Source organism: Myxine glutinosa, chromosome 13 (assembly GCF_964187855.1).
Source record: "Myxine glutinosa chromosome 13, kmMyxGlut1.1, whole genome shotgun sequence".
NCBI classification, from domain to species: domain Eukaryota; kingdom Metazoa; phylum Chordata; class Myxini; order Myxiniformes; family Myxinidae; genus Myxine; species Myxine glutinosa.
The window spans coordinates 36,174,136-36,191,432 of record NC_136273.1 but is presented as its reverse complement, the minus strand read 5'-3'; the positions used below and the strand labels follow the sequence as shown (position 1 = coordinate 36,191,432).

Below are 17,297 nucleotides of genomic sequence, written 5' to 3'. Positions count from 1 at the left end.
TTTCACAATATGTTTGGTTTAAGTACAACTTGTGCCTTTCTGTATTTTATAATAAATTAAAGCCAACCGTATGAATATAAAGTGATAATGTTTGTGTTGTGAGAAAATTAAGTGGAACAGTTACTGGACAGAAAATTCCAAAAATAGTTCATCACAAACAGTGACTGAGCAGGGTATTAAAGGTATTTTAAAAATTCCCAATCCAGAATCAGGAAAGCCACTAACCATCCTTTCATTGAAGGTAAACACTTTTGTAGATGGGAGTTAAGGCCCCTGGGATAGCGGGACAACAAAGGGTGAACAGAATGTCAGAAAGACTGAGGGGACCAGGTGAACAGAAATGCGTAGAGGCACTACAGTAAATGAAGGGGAGTAGCAGACAAGAAATATGGCAGGGGTCAATGAGAGTAGAGAGGCTCATGTGGGTTACATGGCAATGCACAGAAAACTCTAAAGTCCTGGAAGTTAAAGCATGAGACAACAGACTTGGGGAGAAGGTTCCATATATGAGACAAAGGTAAGATGACTGAATGGAGGTGAGGGTGGATCTTGCAGTGAGGGAGGATAAGGTTTGGATTTCTGGTGGAGCACGTTGGACATGGAGTTGCAGAGGATGTGCTGAAGGAAGAAAGAGCAGGAGGGGCAAGTCCGTAAGAGAGGCGGTAAAAGGCCTCCGATCTGGATCCATGTCAGTGTAGCGATCTTTCTCGTGACCAAAGTCACATCAGCAAAACTTTAATCATCAGGTCAATTGTGCAATAATTCTCAGTTTGTAAAAGGGTTCAATGCTGGACATGTCAGCGTTTCCTGTTAAAAAGGAAGTATGGTATATGAAGTGGAAATACCATAGTCTGTGTTCCTCTTACAACAATAATGGAAAGGAAATCTAAGAGCTTTAGTGAAGACCTTTTCAAACATCCAGTGGAAAATGTGTTCCTGTTTTGAAACCAAAATAAACCCTCACTGAAGGGCAAGATGGCAGAGGGCAAGAAGGAATCATACGGGCAAGCGGTAACAACAAACAAGGGAAAGAATAACATAAAAGCATTTTCAACTAACGTGGTAAATTCTGGGAATGCAACTACTGCATTAAATGACGAATACCCATAACTGGAAAGAAGTGTTGGGTTCTGCTTGGGGGGAAGGGGTGTAGAAAAGACAAATGTGGGTAGGAAATATTCCACAAATGTTGGTAGAAAAATATCACAGGCAGGAATGAGGATGACAAGATGGTGTTGCAACACCAACCTGAAGCCAGGGAGGGAAGAGTGACATCAAACAGCTTCAGGAAAGCCGTTTCACAAATTTTCAGAACAGAGGAACAAAACAGCAGAAGTGTCTGATGAGCCTAGATTTTGGGAATTTGACCAGGTGGAGTGGAAGAATCCTGAAATTGCCGGAGTGGGAGGAGACTGGTTGAAGGCTAAAAGAGCAGAGGGTGTAAGACCATATGAAAGGCAGCTTTTTAAAAAGCACATAGAAAGTCCACCAGTCTACTTGCAGTGTGAGAGCAATAGGGCTTTACATGGGATATTTTCATAATGTTGAGAGATTTAAATTCCACAGCGTTCAGAAGACACATGTGATGCTGGGGAACCAGCCCATAAAGGGGAGTAGTACTCCATTGAGCTATCGACAAAGGCCTTGTAGATAGAGTCGTTCTGCCTTATCAAGGAAAGATTTGGAATAACGGACAATGCCCAATCTGCAGCTTCCTTTGGAAGTCAGCTTGACTATTTGTTGGCCCATGAGAAGGCATGGCTGATGGCAAAGCTGAACCTCTTCCAGTGGCTGACAATGACAATAGATAGGTATATATTTTTTAAATCCTTCTGGAATGACATGCGGAGACTGTGGCATTTGCCAGGATTGAAAGATGCATTTCATTTATCAGACAAGCTTGTAATCAATTCCAGATCCACAGAGAGTAATACAGCTACTGCCTGTCAGTGAGAGGCAGGTTCCTGTACTCGTACAACACAATGTGGGGAGTAGCAGACAAGAAATATGGCAGGGGTCAATGAGAGTAGAGAGGCTCATGTGGGTTACATGGCAATGCACAGAAAACTCTAAAGTCCTGGAAGCAAAGAGAAAGAGAGGGTTTACAGAGCATCAGAGAAGTCATTTATGTATATGAGAAAAAAGAATGGACCCAAGATTAAGTGTTTGGGACATGCCAGCCTTACCTACACTGGAAGAAGAGGGAAGAAGATAAGCAACATGCTCGAGCAAGCCCGGGCACGGTGACAGCCGACAATATCGCAGGAGTGGCCCAGAGATCCCCCACATCCAGGATGGTGTACCGCCACCTTCATGAAGTCAGGGCCACAACAGAGAGAGAGAGAGAGAGAGAGAGCGAAAGAGCGAGAGAGGGGGGGGGGGGGCGGGGCAGAGAGAGAGAGAGAGAGAGAGAGAGAGAGAGAGAGAGAAGAGGGAAAGGGCCGGTACATGGGGACCGATCGGCACTCTGCTTGTGACTGCGCTGCCCTGACGAATCAAGGCAGCAAGGAAGAATGGAGGTGGTACTTGCGTTTGGGGGGAGGGGGTACAACCACCACAAACAGGCACCCCTTCTAGTTGTTAAGCAACGTGTTGTTCACATAAGTAGAGAAGATCAGAAAGCCCGGAATGAAGGCAGCCTGGAAGCTGCAGGCATCGAGTTTGGCCTGCAGAGTAGCATCCCAGACTGCCAATTCCCGGAGATATGTTCAGAGACAGTCCTGACCTCTTGTTTGAGATTCAGGGTCTCTGACCATTGTTAGGAGAGAAGCAGCAGCATATCAAAGGATGAGTGACCAGGATGAAATCCAAAACGATGGTCAGATATTAGGCTTTGAAAAAGTCAAATCATTGACTTTGGCAGCGATGATAGATTCCAGTACTTTATTAGTCTAGTAGGAAGACTAGGTCCCCCTGCACCCCTCGGAGATATACTTCTAATCAGTGTTTCTAGATTGGAAAAAATGTGTAGAAAATGACTAGCTATGGCCCCAAGCCGAAAAAATGTCCCACATACCATTTTTATGCAAATTACTGCTGCCATTATCAAAAAAACGATTTTTGACATATCTCAGCCAATATTGCAGATAATTGAAAAATGAAGGTGTCTAGACCCATGTTTTGAAGGGCATAGATCATGATAGAACTATTCATAACATGATTACATGTGTCTATGGTATACTAGTATGCTAATTAGTGCTTTATTTACAAAATAATCACAGTTTTACGAAATAATAGACTCATATTAAGGTCCGTCTACACAGACGTTAACACAAAGTTTTATTTTTCTAAATATTACAACTGTCAAAATAGTCCTAGCACTCAATGTGACCACTCTTCTCTTGCTTGTTTTAGATAAACATCATTAGCATTAGTGATTCTACACTGAGTCAGTCATCATCATTTTCATCGAAATCGTCAGAGTCAAACTCTTCTTCTCCTTCCTCTTCCTCCTCCTCTTCGTGCTCTCCTGTGTTCAGAAGATCCACCAGTGAGGTTGGTAGGATGGGACCACTGGACCACATTGGTTTCAACAGTCCTTCATCAGTCCTTATCCATCCTTGCTCCTCATAAGGTTTTGGCTTTTCGATGATAGGTTGATCGGCTCTTTTGTACAATGCTACGCGGTGGTTCACACGCTGGATGTGCGGCTTCAGGGCAGACTGGCATGGAGGAAGGCGAGCCAGATCAACCTTGGACTTGGATGTGAGGGTCTTGTCCTCTCCCACCATTTTTCGTAGCAGCTTGGCACGGACAATGTCCACTGATGACTCGCGACTCTGGCCGTACATCACACAGGTGAATTTTTCTAACTGCCTCTCCACCTCAGGGTTGGCATCCCAGTTGTCACCCAGTTCACCGAATGCCCTGTGAAACCTGGGATTCTTCTCCAGCTTTTTCAAGGGCCCGACTTTTCCCTTCCCTTTGAAGGCACTGGTGCAGTCTTCTCCGCTGAACACATAGTACCCCAGGAGAGTGGCACAGTAGTCCTCTCCCAGGGATTCTGCCAGCTCAGAGACGTTGACAAGTTGGCGATGCTTCCCTGACCCTGTATCCAGGTACACCGTCAGCTTGATGTTGTGGGCATGGTGGAGCAGGATCAGGAGGATGTCTGTGTCCGGTGTTCTGACTACAGCGTTCTTGTATCCGATGGTAGCAGCATGATGGAGGTACAGAACCACCCTGGTATCAGTCTCTTCCTGGTTGCTGTAGATCGTGGGGAGTTCACGTACCTCGACCTGAAACACAAAAAGGCACCGCATTTCAATCACCAGTCACTGCCAGTTTCAGATCTAGACAAACATCACAGGTAATCACCTTTTTTTCAGGAAAAATTACAAATTGAATCGCCATTCACGAAGGGCTTTCAATTTTACCTTGCCATTCGTTGAGGCAAGTTGGTGGGCCTTCCCCTCCACGATCAGCACAGCCATCTCTGTTCTCTCCAGCCTGGTAGCTGCCTCTTGTCCACTCCACACTTTCAGAAGAAGCTGGCCAAGTCAGATATCTGGAAAGTACAGAGAGGGAAATACTGTAGACATTTATTGGAATAGCTCCTCTCATAATACATGAACCCAAGTATCAATTAAAATCTACTCAGTGATGGTTATACATTTTACCATGTATGCTACACAAACCTGGAGTAGTTGTGTCCGTCAAAGGCGAAGAAGATATCTGCCATCTCTCCGTTACACTTGTGAAACAGCTGGAGGTTGTTGGTCTTCACAGAGTGGAGGAGCATGAAGACAAGATGGCAGTGGGTAATGAACGACATCCAGAAGGCAGCTGTCTTCCCCAGGTGGCCCTTGCGCACCTTTTCCTCAAAGGCATGGTACTTTTTGATGAGGAGTAGAGTTGAGGGGTCTTTGAGGGCTTCATCGAGGTGCTCTCGGTTGCAAGACTGGGTCATTCTGAGAAGCACAGCAGGGTCAGAGATCATGATGTTCTCCTCCTCAGTGAATCTCTCCATCAACAGCCTCTCCATTGCCTCACACACTGTTTTGAGGCAAAAGAGGGACTTTGCGTAGGCCTTTCCACTGAGAACACCTTTGAGAGATCCACTTGTTACTAGTTGTGCCTCAAAGAGAATCTCTGCATATCCAGAACCACGCATCTTGTGTCCAGTGAGCATCCCGATGTAGTTCATGGATGTGTGGAAGGGTCCAATCGTTACTACATGACTAGCAAATTCATTTGGCCAGCGCCAGATGATGGGAAGGGCTTTCATGCAGACACCCAGATCAAATGTATTCAGGACCCATCTCTGACCCACCTCAGCAGTTGCTGCCTCGGAACGCTTCAGTAGCTCACGAACAACTGCGTTGTCTGTGATCGGTTGGTGGATAGGCGTGCAGTAGTCGACTGTTGATTTGCTGGGTGGGGGAGAACCAGTTGCAGAGGTGAAACCCCCTAGCCCAGGCACAGGCTGCAGGCCACAGCTTCCGATGTATCTGATGAAGAGCCAGATGTAGTACTCTTGCATCGTAGTGGCATAGACTGTGTCATTCTCTGCTGGCGGTGTGAATGATGAGCCTTCAGGGAACTTCGGGCCAACGCGAGTAAAGTGCAAGGGTGGGAGAGTTTTTGGTGTGTCGACCTTCAGGCTACGCTGTTGTGACCTATTGATGGTAGGTAGCATTCGGTCCTTGCTGCTCTCGAACCCGGGCTTGACCTCCTGCACCATGATTCCTCCAGCACTGTTTACAATGTTGCTGCCGTGCACACTGGTAGTGGTTTTATTCAAGTTGTCCCACTCACAGTGGAATACAAGGTTGCCCTCTCCTGTCACAATTTGTGGTGTACGATAAGTTGAGACTTCATCCAGGACCTTGGCGAGAGCAGTTTCCAACTCCAAACATTATAGTTAGCATCTTACCTGGCTAGATTGGAGGATGAATACCAAGAACAACACACAGATGGAATGGAAGACTGAACTTTCAACTGAGGTATTCAATAACATCAACGTTACCAATTGATACGAGCGCGCGACATTACCAATTGATACGAGCGCGCGAGCGCGCATGTTACATGGATGGAAATGTAAAATGGCAGCTATAGCAGCTCTAATTTGGATCTCTAGTCTGTCATTTCTGCACTGTGATTGGATAACATAAAAAAATATGTTTGGGAGTTAACAGCAGGAGTTGGTAGATTTTACGTGGGCTGGGTGAGAAACCTTTAAATAAGCAAGTGAAAATCTCTCGCAATACAAAGTCAATGGTGGGAAGAAAAGTTGAGTGGTACCAATGTTACTGCCAATGTCCCGCCCCTATGCAAGACTCAGGAGCATCTTGTTGACATTTAACCTTGAAAATACCTGGGTTTAGACCCCTTATGTACCATGTTAAGTTATCTGCAGTATTAACGTATCCTTATCATTTGTAAAACTGATTATTTTGTAATTACAGCATTAATATGCATACTAGTATACCATAGACACATGTAATCATGTTATGAATAGTTCTATCATGATCTATGCCCTTCAAAACATGGGTCTAGACACCTTCATTTTTCAATTATCTGCAATATTGGCTGAGATATGTCAAAAATCGTTTTTTTGATAATGGCAGCAGTAATTTGCATAAAAATGGTATGTGGGACATTTTTTCAGCTTGGGGCCATAGCTAGTCATTTTCTACACATTTTTTCCAATCTAGAAACACTGATTAGAAGTATATCTCCGGGGGGTGCAGGGGGACCTAGTCTTCCTACTAGACTATATGTATAATTGGAAATGAGCTAAGAAGTCTGTAGTTGATAGAACCTGTTCATGGACACTTCTTGGAATAAGAGTGATGTGAGTTGTCTTTCGAGCAGATGAGAGACAGTGGAGAAGGTAGAGAAGCAGCAGAGCAGTATTTAAGAGAATCGGCACTAATGTCATGTGGGCTCATCGATAATACAGGGTCAAGAATGGACAGAACTCTCCGTACCTTCACAAGTGAGAAAGACACCGAGTCCAGTAAGCAGTAGGTATGATTGGGTATGGTGGGCACAGAGCAGGATGGGTTGGGTAGAGGATATTTGTTGGCAAACACCAAGGTGAGACATTCTGCCTTGTCTTGAGCAGACTCTCAGCTGAGGCTTTTTGACACGAGGTTGGAGAGCATACGCCAGACATCGACTTGGCAAGGTTCGACCAGGATATTAAGGAAGGAGACTGGCTGAAAAGTTCAGCCTTGATATTTGCAAGAATATGTTGTCTGGCTTGCCTAAGGATATGGAAGTGGCCTAAAATTGGCCACATTTGAGTTAGGTTTCCATGTCGAAAGAGCTGCTGTTTGAATGCAACTGCCTACCTTACCCACACTATTCAATATACCAGGATTGAAAGGATAATATAAGAAGGGATGGGATTGAGAATGTGTGTGTGTGTGTGTGTGTGTGTGTGTGTGTGTGTGTGTGTTTGTGTGTAAGCTTTTGTGAAAGTAATATTAGGCTGTTTTTAAGGGATGTTTATAATTTGTATTCTTCTTTGCTTTGTTTGTGGCGTGAACATTACTCATTCTTGTTTGCAGCAATGGAAGTGTCTTGATACAATATCAAGTGAAAGGAAATAACATTACCGATGAAGACATCTTTAACAAAACGTCAGTGGAGTTGAGGCAAAACCTGCTGGAAAATGACATCCTTTCAATCAAGCTGCCAGTGATAGAGAAATTCGGTATGTTAATCATCACTACTTTTCTGTTACATTATGTGACATTCCCTCGCTCATTCCTGAGAGCCACGTTGGATTTAAAAAATGGCACCACACCTTTATGAATATGATGCAATGTTCCTGCAAGAGGTTATGGATATATTTGCCTCTTGTTTTTGTCTGTTGTTGCTGCTATTTGCCTCAACAAGTCTGTTGTATTTGCAAGAGGATTTGTCATTATGTTTCCCAGTCTGAAAAGAGATGGTGTGTGTGTGTGAGAGAGATGGTGGGAGAGAGAGAGGTAGAAGGGGGAAGAGGGAGGAGAGGGAGGAAGAGAGACAGAGATAGAGAAGACACAGAGACATAGAGAGACATAGAGAGAGGGAGAGAGAGACTTGACTTTTATGTCCTTTTATTCCAAAAGTATAAAATAAAGATTCCTTACAGTCAAAAAAGAAAAACTAGTTACATACAATTTTTTACCACTGGGGAAATCAAAACCAACAAAACGTTAATACGAAAAAAAAGCACAAAGGATATTTAGTAAAGACTAGAGAGAAAGCACCAAGCAGCCATCACATATTTTACAAAAATAATCATTTATACACCACATTCTTTCAAAGAGTTCAAGTTGGCTGGAAAGCTAGTAACAGTGAAAATCAAGTTTTATCCGTCTTTCACAAAGTGCTCTGAACATTGCTACAGCATCTGTACTGTACAAATCATTCTTTATCTTTGATTTCCTAGTTTTGTAAATTGCTAATTTTGCTTTGGAAATGAAAAAGTTTGCAAGAATTGTTGCTTGGATGTTAAGCCGCTGTCACACCTTGACGTTTTAGCCAGCGTATGCCGACGTATGAAAATTTTGGCTACGTTAAGAGCACGCTGAAGCACGCTGGCATACGTTGTAGTACGCCGAGCTCGTCGACAAATTTCGTGCATGCACAAAATTTGTCGACGTATGCCAGCATATGACTCACACCAGCACTCAATTTTGATACGTCGGCATACGCTGGCTAAATCGTCAAGGTGTGACAGGGGCTTTAAAGGGGCCACTTAGACCAAAAATGAAAATTGGAAAATTGAAACCAAGAGAAAGACGTGCAAATAGCACTTTCAAGAAAATAAAAAGAGGAGTTAAACGATTGCATCGAATATATGCATGGGACAAGGTTTCACTTTGTCCACAAAAGGGACACTGCTCACTTATCGCTTGTGAAAAGCGGTGAATAAGAGAGTTTGTAGGTATTATCCAATGTGTGATTCTCCATTGGAGATCACCAGCACGTTTTGGCACAGGATTTTTATAATACCATCCCCAGGTTTTGGAGAAAGGAGTGTGTGGCAGGACTGCAGACCACTTACAAGGTGCTGGGGTAGACAAGGAGGGGAAAAGAGTTTTTAATCGTTGGAGATACAAGATTTTATGGTTATCACTGGAAGAGGAAAAGGAGCGGCCAAGATTTATTGGCTCCAAGTTTTCAGAGGCAGACAAAAGAAAGTTGGGGAAAGGAGAGAGACTCGGCTCAGAGGGAGGTACAGGACGTACCAACCAAGGTTGGGAGGTACCGTAGGCACGAAGCACCACCCTTAAACATCTGTCTATTTGGTGAGATGACCTCACGCCAGTCGCTGAAGCAATAGCAGCAACACTTAGCCACTTATCATTGGCATTGTTTTTAAGGTGGCACACTTTAGTTATTGATGCATCAACAAACTTTTGAATGAAGACCCTGTTGTTATCAAAACCTTCAAAAAGTGAGTTGTAAAACAGTGGCGCATTAAAAAAAACATGGATCTCTCATACGCAGTACGATCGCGATGGCTTGTGAAAGCTTGCCATGCATTTTAAAAACTTCGACAGAAAGAAGGGATTGAAGAGAAATCAAACTTGGTCAAGTCCATAAGGAAGAGCTCCTTAGCATGACCGAAATTCTCAACTTGACCCAAAATACAGGATATGCAAGGTGCCTCCAAGGCACAATAGGCTCATGCGAAAAGGACCATATCATGCGAAGACGAAAAGCTATGATTCTGCATTTTATGTTGACAAGTTGACCACTCTCAGATATCAGCAAATTCAATCTCTCCGGTCGTAGCCAATGTTTACCAGACCAGAAGAAATGAGTGACACTCTTTTGTATTCTGTCGACTAACCCAGCGGGTGGTTGCAGAGCAAAACCTTGTAACACAAAATAGAGATAACCAGGTTGTTCTGGCCAATACTCTGCCATGGTAAGATAATTGGCAGAGTAGGCCTTTCCATTTTATTAAAAGCAGTTCAATGCGTTCAGGCAAACCTTCCCAGTTATGCCTCATGAAATCTCCCGGACCAAGGAAAACTCCCAAAAACTTGATCACATCTCTTCTCCAAGCGATATTTGCGGGTAGAGACGGGGGTGAGGGGAAGGTGGGGTAAGTGGGAGGAAAGTGGGGTTAGGTAAGGGATTCAAGCCACGGTGCCTCTGTCTTTTTGCAGTTGATTTTTGCTGACGAGGCTCTGCTAAAAAGTGCTAAAGCATGCATCATCTTAGCAATGCCATCAGAGTTTTTGATACAAACACATATATCATCTGCATAGGCGATGGTCTTTATAATGTGGTTTAAACCTCTAACAGTGAAACCAGACAAAGACTTACGAAGAGTATTTAAGAGGGGTTCAAGGGCTAGGGTGTATAAAGCACCTGAAAGTGGGTAGCACTGCCTAACCTCTTTTAATACAAAAAGGGGGCACAAGCTCATTATTTACGTTTAGCAGGGCAGATATGTTTGAATAACATAAATGTATACATGATAAAATAAAAGGTCCAAAGCCAAATCGATTTCAGACTTCGGACAAGTATCCATGAGAAACATAATCAAAAGCCTTCTCCTGATCGAGGAAAACAAGGCTAACACTTTCATGATGGATATCATAAACATCAATCAGATCACGAATAACAGAAATATTGTCATGGATATTACGACCAGGGACACAATACGTTTGGTCCATGTTTACAATGTCCTTTAGGAAGGGTGAAAAGCGCAAGGCGATAGCTTTGGAAAATATCTTGTAATCAGTATATAGTAATGATACCGGCCTCCACTGGGAGATGAGTAAAGGGTCGCCTTTCTTGGGAAGCAAGGTAAGTACTGCTCTTCTGCAGCTCAATGGGAGTTCATTCTTTTCAGGCTTTCCTGGAAGACTGAGAGCAGTTCAAGGCAAATTAGGTTCCAGAAAGATTCAAAAAATTCTGTCGGTAAACCGTCGATGCCAGGTGATTTTCCTTTGCCAAGGCTTGTTAATGCGATGGAGAGTTCCTCAAGTGTGAGTGGTTTCTCCAGGCTTTGCCTTTGCTCTGAGGTTAAGGTGAAAACACCATCAAACAAGTGAGAGACACCATTTAAATCAACTTCCTTTCTTTTGTAAAGGTTGGAGAAAAAGAGTCTAGCTTCCCTCTTGATTCCTTCAGGGTGAGTGATGACAGAATTGTCGGGGCAGTTTAGAGCAGTAATTTGGGGGTGAGGAATCTTAGATTCAAAATCAAAGAAGTATCGGGTTAGCGTGTCCAAACGGTTGAGCTGCTGAAAACGTAATCTTGTTAATTCCCATTGGGTTTGATTCTCAATCATTGTATAAAGGAAAGCTTTCTTTTCCTTCAGTCTCAGTTCTTGCTGGGGGGTGGGGGGTGGGGGGAGAGTGTGTTTTTTAATTTGTTTGAATTTGTAGAATTTGCCTTTCCAAACTGGGCTTTATTCTGCATTCCTCTTGTGTTGTTAAGAAACAAAATTGTTGGCAAAATCCTCTACATTGGGCCTTTATATTGTCCCACCACAAACGCTGATCTGTAAACTGGTGTTTTTGATTTAATAAAACAGACCATACGTCTTCAAAGGCAGCCCTAAAGGAGGGGTTTTCTAAGATGGTGACATTAAGTTTCCAGAAAGAATGGCGATTCAAAAACAGATGTGAGTGGTAATTCACAGTAATTAAATGGTGATCTGAAAAACTGGAGGGTGAAATTCCAATGGTAGGGGAGAGATTGAAAAAGGGTGAATTTATATAGATCTGGTCGAGCCGAGCTTGGGATACTTGGTTGTTTGTGATCTTGCTCCAGGTAAATTGATGCGTCGTGGGATTTTGTTGACCCCAAAGATCCTGAAGCTTAAAATCACTTATTATATCTGTTAATAATTTAGCTGGTCCGGGATGAGGTTCCGCACCGTTCCTGTCCAGGTTTGGTTGCAGAGTGCAGTTAAAATCACCTGCCATTATAATACACCTGTGCAGGTCTATTTGCCTCATATAAGGCCCTAATCTAGCATAGAAGCATTGCTGGTCCATGCTATTTGAAGGGGCATAAACGTTTTGACAAAGTAAAATTTATGTTATTAATAACAAATTCTAGGGAGGCTAAGTGCGCTGGGATTATATTTTTAAAGGAAAGTTTTGATGGGCAGAAATGGTGGTTCAAAAGAAAAGCTACTCCCGCAGTTCGGGAATTGGAATTGCTAAAAAAATTGGTCGATTTCATCATCCGGTTCCATTCTGCATGGGATGCTGGAGTCATGTGGGTCTCTTGTAAGAAAAGTATGTCTAACTTTTTCTGTAGTGCAAGGTTCACCACTTGGAGTTTATGCAACTGACTCGCACCGCCATTTATATTTAAGCTTCCAAAACTCATTTTTTAGCTCATCTTTTGCTCTCACAATGTACTTTTTTAGCCTGCTACATTGGGCTTCTGGGAAATGGTGGTCACAAGGCCGTCGGATGATGTTTCTTGCCGTGTCGATAAAACCGTTCAGGTCAGAAAAGTGGGGACAGGCGGGGGGTTGGGAGGGGGCAAAACGTGCAGAGGAAGGGGAGAACAGGCGTGGAGCTTGGGGATGGGGAGGATAATGGGATGGGAGAGTGAGGGTTGTGGTATCGGGTTTAATGAAAGGGAGTGGTGGGGGCAGATGGAGAGTAGACAATGTGAAGATAAACAAAAACAAATGGGGAAGAAAAGGTGAAAACGACGAGAAAAAGGGAGAGAAAGGTCGAAAAACAGAGCAGCTCATACCTCACCACACATGCACAGCTGCCATGCCCAAACACACCGACAGCCAGCAGGGGGAAAGGGAGGGAGGGAGAGAGTGAGAGAGAGAGAGAGAGAGAGAGAGAGAGAGAGAGAGAGAGAGAGAGTTAGACAAAGAGATAGACAAAGAGAGAGAGAGAGAGAGATAGAGTTAGACAGAGAAAGAGAAAGAGAAAGAGAAAGAGAAAGAGAGACAAAGAGAGGAGTTTCAGAGGAATATTTCTAACCACATTAGCATTGTGCTTGAAATGTCTGCTCTGAGTCTGGGAGGTCAGCCATTCAATCACGAGCCCGGCCGAGGCATACCGAATAATTTTAAAATGGTACTTGCTGTTTCCTTTCCTGACTCAGAATTAAAAAAAAGATGGAGGGCAGATAAAAAAGGATGGGGATGTGGATTTCTCCCTAAAAGTCTCTCCTGATGGTGGAGAGAGAAGCACCACCACTATATTGCTCCACCAGCACCAAGTGTGCTCAGCGCATTTACTTCCCCCAAGGTCAATGGCCACATTTGTCTGAAGTTGAGGGTTGTCTGTTGTCTTTGTCTGCACGTGAGCATGTGATTTGTGTGTGCCAGCTCTTCCATGAGGCTGACAAACTGTAAGGAGGGGGAGGACGAATTTGTTTCTTTCTTTCATCTATTGTAGGCATCATAAAAAGTCCCAAACAACACCAAATGTATCAAGATGGCAAGGAGGCCGTGTTCAGCTGCTTCTACCCAACTACTGTGCGTCAGCGCCTGCGCTGGTGGAAGCAAGATAAACTATTGTCAAGCAAGAGTGACTGGACAAAATCAAATCTGAGAGCTGCAGACAGCGGTAATACATCTTTCACACCTGTGTGCTGCCCAATTCTTTCCTACATTTCTCATTATAAATGCCCAGGTTATTCTCATCCAGAGAACTGTTAAGAGTTTTTAAGTTTCTATTTTTACTGAATCAATTACACTTACAATCCGAGCTCAAATTTTGATCATAAAATTCATTCTCTTATCATAAAAATATGGGTTTCTCCACCTTTTTGTGTATTTCATTGTGTACCTTTGTGTATCCTTCCGAACACAACACAATCAATAATAGCAAAGTGAAAAAGCAACGGCGTTTAGGAGTTTGGGTTGCAGCATCCTGAGGCAATTGCTGAGATGCTACAACAACCAGGCCAAGATGAAAGCTCTGCTCCAGAAATGAGCAATTTGTTTACAAATCAGGAGTACTGCCACCAAGAAACAGCATGGAGATATTTATATTGAATGATTCAGCTTTATGAATCCATGTAACCACTTATGTGTCCTTAACTTTAGTGAGAGATTTGTTTCTTGAAACTTTTGGAATTTTCTTGAAATTTTTTCTTGAAACCTTTCTTGAAATTTTTAAGATTTGCTTTTTTCATGACTCGGGTGATTATGTTAATAGTTGTAAAGATCATGTTTGTGCTGGATGTGGTACAAAACACGATATGTACTACATTGCATTAATCATGGTCACTCAAAAAGTCTCCGAACTAGATAAGTTGTAACTGGCACATCGTTCCCTTTATTAGCCCGTCGTTAGCGTGAAGCCAATTGTTCTTTTTAATTGAAGGGTCAAAGGTCAAGGTTGCATAAAATGGTCAATTTTTTTTTTTTTTGTATACAATATCGAGGCTCGTGCAAGAGCTAACATTAATCACAAAAGAAAAAAAACGGACACATAAAACATATCATAAAGGGAGCGGGAGACAAGATGGGGATAGAGAGGGAAGTACACAAGTACAACAGTAGAGAACAGGGACATCGGGAGATCTTTGGGAGGGAGAGGGCTTGGGGGGAGGCGGCATGGGAAGGGGGAGGGGTTGGGGAGGCATTAAACACATGGACACTACGAGGACTTCCAGGAAAGAAATTGCTATTTCAAAAACGTGGATCTGGGGAGATTAACGGGGGTAGAAAAGATCAAGGTTTTGGATGGGGTAAGATAAGCGATGGTGGTGAACAGCTGTTTTAAAGACCTGGAAGGGGAAGTGGGATTGAAGAGAGTGGGGGAGTTTGTTCCAGAGGCGGGAGTAAAGAGGAATGAAAGAGTGAAGGTGAGCAGAGTCTTGATTTTGGCAATTTCACCAGAAGAGGGTTGCAGGCAGATCTTGTGTGACCTGTAGGAATATTTGGGGGACAGAGCACAGATAGAGCTGGGGGAGCTAGGCCAGATAGAAGTTGGTAGAAGACAGAAAGGCCACCTAACCTGCCTGCCGTGAGTGAGTGAAAGGCTCTCAAAATCGGCTTCATCACGGGAGATTCCAATGGTTCTGAAAGCTTTGTTTTCAACAGCGTGAAGCCAAGCTAGGTGTGAGGCAGCAGAATCAGCCCAGAGGGAAGAACACGATTCCATTGAGCTGCGGATGAAAGTCTTGTATATGGTGAGGAGCTCAGGTGTGCCAAGGAAGGACTTCGCACGACAGTCGGTGACTGGCTTTGGAGGCCAGCTTGGAAATGTGGTTTTCCCAGGAAAGATCATGGCAGGTAGTGAGACCCAAAAGCTTGAGTGACAGAACTTCTTGGAGAGGATTGTTGAGAAAGTAGATGGGAGGGTTGTTCAGTCGTTCTTTTCGGAGAGACAGTAAGAGTGTGAGATTTGTCAGGATTGAAAGACATGTTCCACTTGTTTGACCAGTCTATGATTTTGTCCAGGTCTGCAGAGAGTGAGGAGGCTGCAGACTGCCGATCTGAGGGATGAGGTATGGAGCGGCAGAGAGTAGAGTCATCAGCAAAGAGATAGAGAGGATTTTCCAGAGAGTCGGAGAGATCATTGATGAAGACCAGAAAAAGCACAAAGCACAGGGCCCAGAACACTGCCTTGGGGAACTCCAGCCTGAACAGGAAGGGGAGATTAGAGAAATCCATTCAGGGCCACACGTTGACTACGACCAGAGAGGAAGTCCGCAAGCCATGCGTGGAGATTTCCATGGATACCATAGGAGGAGAGTTTGGTGAGCAGAGCGGGGTGCCAGACCGTATCGAAGGCACGTGATATGTCAAGGGAGACAGCTCTGATTTCCTTTTTGGCATTGAGGTCCTCCATCCATTGTTGAGACAGCAGAAGCAGCATGTCCAGAGTAGTGACCTGGTCTGAAACCAAATTGATGATCAGAGATCAAGACATTGGAGAAGAGGAAGGAATTGATATCCGAAGCAATGATGGATTCTATGACTTTGCTGATAATTAATTGGGAGCAGGCTGATTGGTCTGTAGTTGCATGGATCTGTTTTTGCACATTTTTTGTGTAAAGCAGTACTGTTGGCTGATTTCCAAGCTGATGGCAGATGACCTTGAGTAAAAGAGAGGGTGAAGAGAATAGAGAGAGGGTGTGAAAGAGCGGCAGAGCAGAAAGAGGGGCAGTGCAATGAGAGTGAGGAACAGATTTTTTAAATAAAGATAGCAACCCCACCACCAGAATGAGGCTCAGGTCTATCATACCGGAGGAGGGAGTAACCAGGAAGAGATATTAAGGTATCAGAGACATCTTGAAGGAGGAAAGTTTCTGTTAAGCAGATTACGTCTGGTTTGTCAGAAGCAACCTGTATGGAGAGATCATTCAGGTTTGAGCGAAGGCCCCGGATGTTTGAAGTCCATACCATTAAGGAAAAGGGAGGGGGAGCATCGGGTATAGGACAGGGGAGGGGAGTGGGAGGGTAAGATGAAGGGTGAGAGGGGAAGGTAGGGAGAGCTGTTGATAGTGTGTCGGAGATTGCAGAAGAGTTGCAGAGGAGAAAGGGAAGGATGAGGAGGACAAAAGGTTTGATAGTGATGGGATGAGGGACAGTGATGAGTTGTTTGAGGGAGGGCAGAGCAAAGTAGAAGGTTGGAGGAGGTGGAGGTGTGAGATAGAAGGGAGACGAAGTGGGGAGGAGGCAGCTTTGAGGAGGTGGAGGGAGGGGGGAGAATTGGAGAAAGATGGTAGGGGGAGAGATTTGAAGGGGAGGATTGAGGGGGGAGTTTTGAAGGGGAGGGGGGACATTTTAAGGGGAGGGGCAAGGGAGGAGTTAAAGAGGGTAGGGGCGAGGGGGGAGAATTGAAAGGGAGGGGTGAGGGGTAGTTTTGGAGGGGAGAGGTGAGGGGGAGTTTTGAAGTGGAGGGTTGCGGAAGGGGAGTTTTGGAGGGCAGGTGTGAGGGGGGTGTTTAGAAAGTGGATGATTCATGAAAAACGAACATTTATTATAAACTGGGTTTATTGTGATTTTCAAGTGAGAGATCTGTTTAAAAACGATAGAGGAGGGGTGGAATGAAGGTGAGTTTAGAGAATGTAGAAAGGAAGAACTTGAATATTTTTTTTGAAATGGAATGAATTGGAGGAAATTGAATGAAGCCTTTTAAATAGGAAGAAAAACAACGTGTTGTAATAAATCACTGAATAAAACACTGCAGGGGAAAGTTTAAACATATTTAAACAAAACCGTGAAAAACAATCTGGGAAAAGTCCCTGATGTGAGGACGTGGAATTGAGAAAGAAGGAGAAAGGGTTGAATGATTATGGTGGAAACTAGAATTGGAAAAGTGAGTATCGGCTGGAGAGGTAGAAGAAAAAGGAGATAAAGGGGGCGAGAGAACAAGCACGTGTCCTCGAGGAGA

General features: G+C 44.0%; 2 protein-coding genes across 4 annotated transcripts in view; one reads left to right on the top strand and one right to left on the bottom strand.

Annotated features, from left to right (window-relative positions):
* The window catches only part of LOC137438847 (adhesion G protein-coupled receptor F5-like), a 112,515-nt gene that overhangs the window by 51,964 nt on the left and 43,254 nt on the right, over nucleotides 1-17,297 (top strand). For all 3 annotated transcript variants that reach the window (XM_078767329.1, XM_078767328.1, XM_078767330.1), the window contains 2 exons: nucleotides 7,518-7,663; nucleotides 13,344-13,514. In XM_078767329.1, the coding sequence (XP_078623455.1) occupies nucleotides 7,518-7,663; nucleotides 13,344-13,514 (317 nt within the window). The remainder of the gene's footprint in view (nucleotides 1-7,517; nucleotides 7,664-13,343; nucleotides 13,515-17,297) is intronic.
* Nucleotides 3,245-4,477, bottom strand: LOC137430656 (uncharacterized). Its single transcript, XM_068121447.2, has 2 exons — nucleotides 4,377-4,477; nucleotides 3,245-4,238 (listed from the first exon to the last, which is right to left on the bottom strand). Exons 1-2 carry the CDS (start codon nucleotides 4,431-4,433, stop codon nucleotides 3,390-3,392), a joined length of 906 nt encoding a protein of 301 aa, XP_067977548.1. The 5' UTR covers nucleotides 4,434-4,477; the 3' UTR covers nucleotides 3,245-3,389.

What these genes read in the sequence shown, in the direction of transcription:
- LOC137430656 (XM_068121447.2), bottom strand. Translation starts at nt 4,433, where the DNA reads ATGGCTGTGCTGATCGTGGAGGGGAAGGCCCACCAACTTGCCTCAACG. An exon ending in TTGCCTCAACGAATGGCAAG is followed by an intron (nt 4,239 to 4,376) that starts GTAAAATTGAAA and finishes TTTGTGTTTCAG; the next exon opens with GTCGAGGTACGTGAACTCCC.